Source organism: Zerene cesonia, chromosome 13, assembly GCF_012273895.1.
Source record: "Zerene cesonia ecotype Mississippi chromosome 13, Zerene_cesonia_1.1, whole genome shotgun sequence".
Classification (NCBI taxonomy): domain Eukaryota; kingdom Metazoa; phylum Arthropoda; class Insecta; order Lepidoptera; family Pieridae; genus Zerene; species Zerene cesonia.
Genome location: NC_052114.1, coordinates 10,271,804 through 10,284,543, shown reverse-complemented (window position 1 = coordinate 10,284,543; position 12,740 = coordinate 10,271,804). Strand labels below are relative to the sequence as shown.

General features: G+C 34.7%; 1 protein-coding gene across 3 annotated transcripts in view; it reads left to right on the top strand.

Moving 5' to 3' along the window:
* LOC119831469 (lachesin-like) overlaps window positions 1–11,183 on the top strand; it is a 55,809-nt gene extending 44,626 nt beyond the window's left edge. Inside the window, exons 6-11 of one of the 3 annotated variants that reach the window (XM_038354835.1) lie at window positions 1,202–1,330; window positions 3,801–3,975; window positions 5,120–5,229; window positions 5,752–5,814; window positions 6,694–6,825; window positions 10,143–11,183. In XM_038354835.1, coding sequence (XP_038210763.1) covers window positions 1,202–1,330; window positions 3,801–3,975; window positions 5,120–5,229; window positions 5,752–5,814; window positions 6,694–6,825; window positions 10,143–10,237 — 704 coding nt within the window. In that variant the 3' untranslated portion in view covers window positions 10,238–11,183. Of the gene's footprint in view, window positions 1–1,201; window positions 1,331–3,800; window positions 3,976–5,119; window positions 5,230–5,751; window positions 5,815–6,684; window positions 6,826–10,142 lie in introns of all 3 variants that reach the window. The other 2 variants (XM_038354833.1, XM_038354836.1) reach the window with 2 other exon arrangements.
* The last annotated feature ends 1,557 nt before the right edge of the window (window positions 11,184–12,740 follow it).

Below are 12,740 nucleotides of genomic sequence, written 5' to 3'. Positions count from 1 at the left end.
AGAAGGACCAAAAAAAACCGTCGGGAAGGCTTAAAATGTTTTATTTTTACTCATTAGTACGTCGCGTGTGCACTTTTCTTAGTTTTAAAATACACAAAGCCGTAATATGAGCGAGAACGAAAATAAAATAAAAGTACTAACAATTTGTTTGAATTGAATTCTTATGGAAGCCATATTTCCCTGTTTCCTCCCATAGGCATCTATCAAAATAACTGTTATGTATGTGGGTGACGCTCCCCCTTCAATAAAACCCCATTAAATTACATTTTCTGAATTACCGAATGTTTTACCTGTTTTTTTTTCTCATAGTGTTATGCTAAGCTTTTGTACCCATCTGTAACTAACTATGATGAGTTGCTAACTAACTATTATTTTTCGTACAAAAGATGTATACGTTCATAAAATTTGTCATGTTAGAAATGTCAATAGAAAATATAAAATGAAAGTTTACACGGTATCTTTATCAAGGCATTGACATTCCTGTATTTTATTAACACTTAACTATTCATAAAATCTAATACGTTAACCCGTAGGTACTTATTTTAAAGGATCACTGCCTATTGAACTAATTTCAACATACACCATAAGCTGTCAACTTATTTCACTGAGAATCGTGATAAGTCTTTATTGACAATAACGTTGTGTAGTGGTAGTGCAGTGGTCACGACCTGGGACTTAAAAGCGAAGAGTCGTGGTTTCGACACCGGAGCGTGCTAGAAAAAATAGATTGTTCCATTTTTCTGCATATTGTTCACGTCACGGTTCGAAACGGTGAAGGAAGACCTCGTGAGGAAACAATCATGTGGAAGATACAAAAGTTCGATGTCATGTTACATCTGCCGACACGAATTTTGTCAGCGTGGTGAATAACCTTAACCCTCCGTGGGAACCTATAAGACTGAAAATCAGCGCTGTTGCTCTCTCATTAGTCTAACAGCATAGCCGAGTCTGGACTTTTTGCCACAACAATTATTTGTTTTCTTCGCTTTAATTTTTCATCATTCTGTCATGAAGTTAAGTAGAATTAAAACTGAATCTATATTTGTGATACTTAAATGTATTCTATTCTAAAATATAAAAAACTTAGAATGTATATATAAAATACTTCAACCAAGCTAGTGACGATCTTATCGAATCACACCACGACTTACTGTCGCTCTGCAAGCTCTCTCCCAGTGTTTATACGTTAACTCTTTCGCAGTCACGGTATACGAGGGCGACACGCTGTCACTCCAGAGGATCAGTCGCACCGAGATGGGAGCTTACCTCTGCATCGCTACGAACGCCGTGCCCCCGTCTGTCTCTAAGAGAATCATCGTTGACGTTGAATGTAAGTAACTGAAGTAAAATATATTTATTATAAATATTTAAATATGACATTTTGTTCATATAATGTTATAAATTTGAAGTCTGCCTAACTGTCTCTTTTTCACGCCCAAAGCCTCTTAACTGAGATGGATGAAATTTGTCACAAATATAGTTTAAGACCTGAGAAAGTATTAAATATATAATACATAGTTATTTAGCTGACCAAAGCCATTTCCTCTATTCTAAAAAGAAATATTTTTGCAACATTATTCATTGTAGATCCAGTTTGCGCCACTGTTGGTAATAACATAACGAAGTATATGAAATTAAAAACGCAAATGTGCTTAACGTTTGCCCGAAAGTCAAAAGTCATGTAAATTATAATGAAAATGAGATTCCGCTTAGATTGACTTGTTTAATTTATTCTGCTCATACTTCATTCCATTATTAAACTCTGAAAGTTTTTTATAAAAATACACCAGTACAACAACCTTGCGATTCAATCAATATAATACAGACTTAACGGGGCGAGAAATATGTAATACTTCCTTGCTTTAAAATGTGTTATCACAATATAATCACCACCGATATTGTTCAAGTTTTTCAAGAAATTTTCCTACAAAGATCTTATGTTCCTATTACAAGAACAGCTGAATAAATAATAATACGGTGATAATAATTGAAAGATAATATTTCTCCAAGGTGCACGCTCTGAGATTACAACCGGTAAAATCAATTCTTTCTACGAGAAATTTCTTTGGAGTTGCGTAAACAGAATTAATAAACTCCTCGTAAACAATGCCGTTTCGCGGAAGATAAAGTTGTGGAACAAATTAAAAATTACAAATTAACTAAGCCTTTCTTTGTTTGTGGTCTCGAGTTCTGTTCTTGCTATTGATGCTCTTATTAATATACTTTTTAAAGCGAATTTTAAATTAACAATTTACTTTTTTACTAAACTTCTTAATAGAGAAGCATCTTGCCAAAACTTCTTCAACAAAAGTGTGAGGGTAGTGCCATCTAATCTCGTATATTATAACAGCAAAAATCTGCAAAGACAAAGTAGCCGCAGTACGTGAATGTTACCTGAGCCACGAAAGAAAATATTCTACAAAACCCTTTAAAATATAGCTCAAGAAATGTTGAGCGCACCGCCGACATATTCAAATGATACTAAAGCCTTAAACACATATCCGCATAATAATGAACCCATCTGATATACCCGCGGCGTACCGTGCAACTTTATAAATATTTTAAAACGTCGTAGAATATTAAATCGCAACGGACGTACGGAAATATTCCTCGTGAAAATTGCCACCATAAACTCTGAACGTGAATTACGTTCTCAAACTGTGGATTTTATTAGCACAGCATCCGGAGTCGAGCAATCAATATTACTTATCTGTACAGGGCGATGTTAGGTGCATTTGGATTATTAAGTTCTCATTTTTATTAGACGCATCAGTTTACTGTGTCATAATGAGTATATGTTACTGGTATGATCGCTGAGGAAATAGTTTCTTTGATACACACATTTTTTATATGATTTATGATATAAAAGCTGCCGGAAATTCATTTGGATTTCAAAATATCAATTATCATATTAAGCGTTGTATACTTAGCCTGTTTAACTACAATGAGTGACGATTTATGTAGCAATTCCAACAAACAAAGCAACTCATATTTTCCGTCGCCATTTTGTACCTAGTTCAGACATCTTATTTCCGATGCCGTCTTTTCTCAGCACCTCAGTGAATCCTCCCCTTTATCGGGCCTGTGAAAAATCGTCATCGAACGTCTATGTTCCTTCCCACTCACCAACTTAGTACGATTCATCACTATCGGGAATTTATAAATTGCTTTCTAGTTTCCGATAGTTTATTTTATACTCCGTACGTTGTCGGCTGCCGTTTAAAATGATATGATTAATCATCGCTCACTTCAACGTATTTCGCCCATTATTTACGGAATTGAATTTACACAAGGGGTTCTGGTTGTATTGTCGGCTTAAGTTTGATGTTTCGCTAAGTTTTATAGCAAAAAAATTAAAAGTTAAAGCATTAACCTAAGTTTGGGATGTGGAATCATAACACAAAAATGCTGGTGAAAATTTTCGTTGAATCAATTCACGAAATAATTTGATGAATTGATGAAAAATAGAAATTGATGTGTGATTATCTTGGAAATAAATAGATTTTTCGATTCTTTTGCGTATTATTCGCAACAACACGGTGCGATACCAATACGAAACGGTAAAGGACAACATCGTGCGGAAACCGGCATGTCAAAAACCACATTTAGACAACGTGGTAGATTATGGACTAAACCTTTACAGAGGGCTTGTGCCCTTTCATTGACAACACACGACTGATGATGCTTTGGTGTGTATATTTTCATACACAAAAATATTGTCTTCCATTGCGGACAAATCGCATTTGCTGAACGAAACTATATCAGTATATAAAAACATCCTAATTGCAATGTTTTCACAGTTTCCCCAATGATCTGGGTGCCGAACCAGCTGGTTGGTGCTCCAGCGGGCACCGATGTGACGGTGGACTGTCACACGGAGGCGCATCCCAGAGCCATCTCTTACTGGGTGTACGATAATGTCATGGTGCTGCCAACGAAGAAGTATGCTATCAACACTGAAGAGAATTCTTATAGGTTAGTATTTATCTAGTGCAAAATCAAATTACTATGGCCTATTCACACTTCATGGAAATTTTACAACATAGTTTAATATTTACGATACTATATAGATATATATATGTGCAGTGGTGGCTCAGTGGTGAGAACCTCGGACTTCAAAATTGATAAGTCGGGGTTCGAGGCCGGGCGAGCGTGCAGGAAATAAATTGATTTTTCAGTTTATCTGCGCATGTGGATAACATCACCACTGCTTAAACGGTGAAGGAAAACATCGTGAGGAAACCGGCATGTCCAAGAATTAAAAAAAAAAAAAGTTCGACGACATGTGACATCTGCCAACCCGCACTTGGCCAGCGTGGTGGATTATGGCCTAAACCCTCATAGGAGGCCTGTGTCCCAGCAGTGGGAACATATATGGGCTGATGATGATGATAGATATATCATTCTAAACTGAGAGGCTACTATGTCACACAAACGCCGACGGTGGTATCCAGAGTCAAGAGACAAAATGTGTTTACAAAAAAGCATTCTATTCCATTAGAAAAAAAGTTTAAAGTTCACATAGAATACACATACATGTATACACTTACATATTTGGAAAATATTTAATCAATAGAGAGGTTGTATGGAATTGTACGCCCGGGCAAAACAGAGAAGGGTTGGCAGTAGGTATTGTGAAAAGATACTTCTAGTCCTTTGAGTTTCTGCACACGTATATCTTATAAAAACTTGAAAACATAACAGAGACAGCATGCAAATGTGTCTCAATGACGCGGCGGATTAATATTAAATGGAATGTATAATGCAATTGTTATTATTACTGCTGGCTCTGTGTGGGTTTGTCTGCATTTTGTATCACACATATATTCAATTTATTTTAATTTATGAAGCATGCATTGAGTATGAAGTAAAAATAAATAAAAGTTAAATAGATAAAATAAGAAGCTTGGGAGATTGCAAATAACATTGTTTAGATGTTATATCACACTCAGACAATCTCTGTGTGAAATTTAATTAACGCGCATCATTAAAGTAATGGCACCCAAAAATATCTTCCTATAAGTGAAACGCTACTCGGGAAAATATCAGTCGTTTTAACAAAGAAAAGACCTGAACTAACCCGTTTTCCAGTAAAAAACACAGTAATTTCTGTACACAGGGCTCATATGAAGTTAACAGTGCGCAACCTCCAGGGCGGTGATTTCGGAAACTATCGTTGCATCTCTAAAAACTCCCTCGGGGAGACCGAGGGCTCCATCAGGCTATACGGTAACTTTTATTGCTTTTCTTTTACACTCGGACTTGGAGTTTTCGTGTATGGAACTTTTTGGATGGACCATGATAGTCACGTATGAATAATAGATACTGAAAGTTTATGTTTATGGAAGTTGATAGTGATTTAATCTGTCTCATCTGCAACTATCCGATGGGATTAATATGAAACAAATGTCATTAAGAATTGTGTGGAATTTTAATCTCTGAAAGGAGATGTAAATTTATATTATGACTGATTCAAAAATGGTATAAATTATAATAATAGTAACAAAAATAATGTTGGTAATACCTTGTGTTTCATTTTAAAATAAAGTAAAATTGCTTCTCAATGATTTTATCTCAATGTATTACTTTCGCATGAAATGTGTTTTAATAATATAGCAATATTTGAAAAATAAATGAAAAGAAGCAGGTTTGAATCTCTTCTCCTTAACAATGTTTTTCTCTTCTTTACATCTCTAAATTTCAACAAATTATACTTAATAGTTTAATAAACTAGCAAACACTTTCATGCAGAGATCCCAATGCCCTCGACGTCTCCAAAGGCAACAGAAATGAAGAGCACAGCCCACAAAGAAAGTAAGTGTTTACTCTGCGATGTTTCAGTTTATCATCTCATATTCCTTTCGCATGTTTGTTTCGTTTATTTGCTAGTCTTCCGAACTAAAGGCGGGCAGTGTTGACGGTTACTAACTAGGAGTATTAAAAATATTAAAAACAAGATTTAATGAATGTCCAAGAAAATATATATGATAATTCTGGAAAGAACTTTGATAATTGATATTTTTTTTAAATTCTGATGACTGAAATGTATAGATATATATGCCACGCTAATAATAGACAGCCTCTATGTTTGTCTTTCGAAACGATTTAATGCTGGAACGGTAAAGCATAGCATCCATACATTTCAGTGTTCAGCGCCATGCTGTGCCGTCGCCGATGCGTATAACTGGCCAATATTTTCAAATTGAAACTCTAAACATTTATTTATTCGACGAGACTTCTCTTTTGAATAATCCACGTAATACTGGCCAAGTTTCAGGTTAAAGTTAAAAAAAAAATTAAGTTGATCAGGGGTCGTCCATTAATCACGTGACTTTTTTTGTCACACCTACTATTTCTAAACGTCAAACAAAAACGCTACGTTTATCATTTTATTGTAATACGCACGGTAAATGCCAGTTAACCACACTAATATCTAGTTCAATCTATCTCATTAATATCAAAGTTTAATATCTGGGGGGGTTAAACATGATTATTGCTGCCTAATTAAAATCAAACTAAAGATCTGGGGGGTTAAAAATTACTATTACTACTTTATTAAAATCAAAATGATTATGTGGAAGGGGCTAAAATGATTATTGCTACCTGATTTAAAATCAAAAAGAGTATAAGGAGGGGGGATTGAAATGATTACTGGACGACCCTTCAGTAGCATAATTGTAGCAGCGGTTACAGGCGTCCGCCGCGCGAACGTAACTCGGGCGGTGCAGCGCGAAGTGGCGACGGAACGGCCGAGCGTGGTGCGCGCGCAGCTGGACCGCGCCCCGGACAGGGCGCAGGTGTACCGCCACCCGCACCACGACTCAGGTACCCTCCTTTATTGGAATATTTTATTAATGTAAAAGAAATAATAATGTAATCGCAAAAAAACGCAAGTTTACACCGCGATGTAATATCCGGTCAATCCTTTTCCAGCCCATTGGTGTCAATTCTAATTTGTGAATCGAATAGATAAAGTCTTGTAGTCGTTAGTAAATCGACAGCTGTGTGAAATTTTGAAGAAATGTCGTTGCAATGTTTTGTTGCGAATCGAGTGAAACATTGTAGTGGTTAATGAGAGGACAGTTTGATATAAAAATTCTTGTTTAATTTAAAAGAGGATTATAAACATTTCTTTCTGATTTGATATCATTGGATAATCAATGTCGAACTTCTTAATTTTATTTAATATTGACGACCAGAATAATTTAAGTTCTTTAAGCTCAATATTAATCACGATATCATTGAATTAGCGAATTATTAGAATGTACTAAATTTATCTTTATATAAAACATTAATGCGCATGCGCAGTAGATAGATAAAATGGCGCTCTACAATTTACAGGTTGCTTTTATTTTGCGTATTCTGTCATTTAGTTTCTTTCCAGTTGCTTTCGTTATCATAATCACCCCTAAGAATTCATTAATTGTAAGATCGATTTAATTCAAGTCTGTGTCTATTTATCGAGTTCAAATATTTTCAAGTCATTATTTCAGTCAAATAATGATAAACATTATCACCGCAAAAAAACGTAGAGTGTAATCATAATTTTATAATAAAAAGACCGAGATATTTAACCTCCTTCAAATTGCCAGATCAAAACCATAAATATCGGTTCACCCAGTAAAAAGTTACCATGTAACAAATAAATAAAATACAGTCGAATTGATAACCTCTGTTTTTGAAGTCGGATAAAAGTAAATAATTAACAACAAAACTTTTATTCGCTCCATTATGTATTCTTTGCAAACAGCACACGACACTTCCACGGCATTTTATATTCAGAAAAACAATATACATTATTAATCCACGCGAACCCTACGACATAACAAAACCGGAGTTCAATCAAACAATTGGAAATAAATTCAACTTGTGACCGTCGCATAGTACTAGGAATAGTATTGTTTTATTCATGTGCAACGAGCCTTTGCCCGCGGCATCGTATATTCGTATATTCGTAGAAGTAATAATTGTTATTATGCATATAAACCTCCCACTTGAATCACTCAATCTCTCAATCTATTAAAAAAATCTCCATTAAAAGTCGTTGTGTAGTTTTAAAGATCTAAGCATGCATACATATATGGTGACGCGGGAAGCGATAGCAAAGTGAGCTTTATACTATGTAGTTATGGAACCGTAGATGTAGTCTTAGATGGTGAGCTTCCCTATATCCTGTTCACTCTGCCCTTGAAGATCCTTAGGTTGTATTCGTCGGGTCAGACTCAGGAAGCATCACTCAGTCCCGCACGGTTTTTTCCTTGCCCTCAAATATTTGCACGGGGGTCACGGCGCGTCACCGACCGCACGCGGGCGCAACGACCGAACTGATTCCCTCGGAACGCTAATACTGCGTGAATAGTTAATACTTCTCGAACGTATATATTTGATTCCAAGTTCGTGAAGCATGGTACCCGTGGAGATTAAACATTCAACGAGTTCGCATACACACTTAACCCTCATAAATATTCAGTGCAGACCGCGCACAATCAATTCTACACCTCCCTAACTTGAGGAAAAAGTATTTGAACGGCCTATAATATCAAATAGAGAATACGCATTTAAATGAAGGGTTGAATTTGAGAACATATTTGCGGTTCTTTTATAATTCGGGGTTAACGCTTCTCTATACATTGAGATGGGACTAAATGGTCATTGCATCGAGTCACTATGAAAAGGTGAAATGTTTCAATCGAAGGATATTATCATAATAGAAAGGTTATTCTGAAATAGACGTTTTAGCTTTTAGCGAACTGAACGATGCTATATCGCGAATATAACCTGACGCTCCTGAAATAGACTATTTGAATGTGAATGATGACTGGATTTCAGTGAAAAAAAAAGTATAAACTAAAAGATTTTTTGTCTTGGGTTACGCCAAATTTGTATAAAATATGCTTGATTTGAAATATTTATGTAATATGCAATGTTTATTTTTAATAGTGTTTTTTTGCATACAAATATTTTGATGAAATATATAATAATAATAAGATATGAAATATAGTGTCTACATATTTTTATAAAAAACGTAAATACCAAATTATTGTGCCATATATTATATAATTTGTTTGTATATCTATTACAAGCGCACCGCGATTTTGCGTTGCTGCATATGTAATAAATGATTATTGATTATGGACAAAGGTTTAAGGTTCGTAACATACATTAATGAGTAAGAAATTCCACTTACTCGTAGCCTCCGAGACGAACCGTACATATAACATGTACGGTCTGTAAAATTTCACCGAACTAACTAACGGTCTACCCGGACGCGCCTGTGGTTTTTTTACCATTATATTATTAATATAGTCAAAAGAATGATTAGTCTGCAAATATGAAACATATTACGTTTTCAAGTCTTAGTCAGAATACTTCCCTCAGTAATGATTATGCACTTACTGTTTATTCACCTTCTGGCTGCTGCGTTGGAGTGAGCTGGCTTAAATAAACTCACAAGCCTCTTCGAGTTTGCAGTACCAAGTTCGCTAAATTCTAGGAATCATTTATTTCCGTACACTAAACTAACAAATAATATTTGATTGCAACAATGCTCATTACTTTTACGATTACACACATGAAATTGAACACAGAATTGTAAAATTTGTGTCAATATAAATTTTCAACATGCAATGCAATTTAATAAATTCGTAACGTGGTGGGTCGCCTGATGGTAAGTACCACGGTCCATGAACATTTGCAGAGGTTGGGCCTCTTCAAATATGTTGCCCGTTTTAAAAGGAAAGAGATAGAGAAAAGATTTAAAACGAGATTGAAAAAAGATGGATGGGGAAAAGGATACAGGCTTCCGGATCCTCAAAGTCCAATAGCTCGAAATTTAAAGAAATATAACAATATTTATTATTGCTTCATTCTAACAACTCTTATATCTGTATAATAATGACATTTTAATAGATAGAGTGATTCAAGAGGAAGATTTATATGTGTTATTAACATCCATTAAACAGCATAGGAATTTAGATTAGATATTTCAAAGACAGCAGGAAATCTTCACGGTATAGGGAAAGAGATTAACTCAAAATTTATCGCGTCCGAAGCCGCGGGCTAAAATTGGAACATAATATAAATAAATTATTATACACAATCGATTAACAATTTAGTTTTAACACACATCTCTTTTGTTACAGGCACAAGCAATCTCCAATGCTGGCGGCAATCGTTCTTAGCTTTCATTGTCCTGGTCCAAATAGATTTCCTATCAGACTTTTTCATTTGTTATTGAATATTATAGATGTTTTATTAGTTACGAATTCATCTGTTATCTGTGGTTATACCAAAGGGAAATAAGTATTTAGTTTTAAATTTACATTAACATTGAATAACGTATCTCCTCTAGATAAAAGTAACATATCATAATGAATAGCAGACCCATATCTCTTGTGAATATAGCGAGTGAGAAATTATATTTATATTTTCGAGAATAATTATCATTCAATATGTAGTTAATAAGTGATATTATATGAACTATTCCTTCATATATCTTCCCCTTTACTTTATTCTAAGTACGTTTTGGTCAGAGCTTTAGTATTTCCTGTACTATGTGTGCTATACAATGTTAGTTATATATTTAGCCGACAATTTTAAATATAAGCAGTAATTTTGTTGTCATTAATTAAACAATACTTGGCCTTTGTACCTCTTTAAGTGTCTCTAATGAAGGACAAATAAGGTGGTTAGCTGAATTAAGCGCTGCCCAAATGGTCTACCTAAATAAACGTCTCGTTTACAAAGTGAGATAATTATTTATTTATTTCGTTGTGACGCCGTACTGTAAAAATTAGAATAACATTGCAAATCTATGAAAACATGTTTAAAACTCGAAAATGTGTCTAAAACGTTAATATAGATCAGACAATTATTGTTACACATTCATCACCTCTATTACTTCATTACTACCCGCCCTCCATCGTACAATATTAACTAGAATAGTATTTAATTATATTCATTGTGATGCCTCGCTTCGCATAAAATTATTAATCCCACACGAACTATATGTGCCAAAGATGTTTTGAATTTAGTATACGAATTTAAATTTTATCTTCCAACTTCATTTCACGTAATTTAGTTTAATTCGTTTATAAATAACTTAAATGTAATTAATAATCAAGCTTGCCCTTCACGCTTGTTAAATATTTGTAAATATAAATCTAAAATTATTGCACATAAGAAAAATACAATTATTATAATAATCATATCAATATTGTTTGTTAATTTATTAGACGATGTATTAATGTATAAACTTTTAAGAGAATGTATCGATAGGTTAACATTTGACTTGTACAAAAGTGCATGAATTGTAAATAACATCAAAATAAATTAGTATAAAACACGATCGGTTTTCAATCGTTTCCTTTGCAATTGCACTGACAGACGGGCGATGTGATTCAATCAGACTGATTTCCATTCCAATGGTATAATGGATGAACGCGTGATAACACTCGAAGTAATTAAAAAGAGCGCTGAGAATCTTATCGAGTGGCTATTCCCACCCTGAGGGACGTTATCGCCGGCACTGAATCAATGGACCACTTTAATTGATTCCCCACTTTCGACTACAATCGCCTTTGTCTTTTCAAATCGAAATTCAGGCCAAGTAGGAAAGGCGCTAACGAATTTTTAAAGAATGTCGGCGGAATACTTTCAAGGTAGAGACGAAATAAGGATCCTTATAATTATTTATGGCGGCTTTCGCGAGCGGCGTTCCCGCGTTTTACGTTTTCTTAGATTTACGGGTGTTGTGCCAATGTTTGTGGGATTCAGGTGTTAAAAAAGATATATATAATATATTGTTGGAGAAAGGACACAATATGTTTTATTATTGGTTAGTACATTTACTGCATAGATTTCGGGCAGGAGTAGAGCAAGGCAGGACAAAAGAGACTTTAGTGGTATTTCATGAGATTTAAGTCCTGATGTGTTAATTATTATAGTAGTTATCAAGTTTAATGTCAAAGGTCTAGAAGAACATGTTTACATGTTCGAAGTACAAGAACTTCAAATATGTTATAAAAGTGAAATATGAGGCTGGGACTTAAACGTAACCGTAACCAAGATATGGAAGATCGCTATCAGTTCTTTTCTTTTATTAATGATATCTAGTAGAGAAGAGCAATAAGAGATCCTGCTTTAAAACAAAGGTATAGACCATCAATCACCCTAGTAGCTGCTATGTTTTATTGTACCCTGAAATACTTTCTGTTGATTCATTCACTTTTAGAATACATAACACATCTGACGGTCGCCACGTGACAACAAGAATCGTTAGCTGATTATAATTAGAATCAAAACAAAATCAAGTCCGCAGAAAATAAAACGGAGATCGTTCCACTAAACTAATTTCCGTTCCAAATGAAATTCCCTACCATTTGATAAACTAATATTTGACACTTGAAATATTCAAAGTTCGCTAACAAGTCGAAATGTTCGACCTAATTCACTTTTGTCAAGAAAGAAAATTCATGATGAATTCCAAGTGGCGCTCGAGCTGTTTACTCCTGTCACAGCACGCTCCCATTGTAAACTTTACAAGGCTGAAGTAACGTAATTTCGATCTTTGTAATGAGTTTAAACTTTCGACCCTTTCGTAGGTAAACGCATAATAAACACCATGTTTTGTTTGTCGTGACGTACACACTACACACTAGATTTTCGTCTGATGGTAAGCGATTACTACCGCCCATGAACACTCGAGAGAGGTAGTGCCGGTTGCGTTGTCCGCTTTTAAA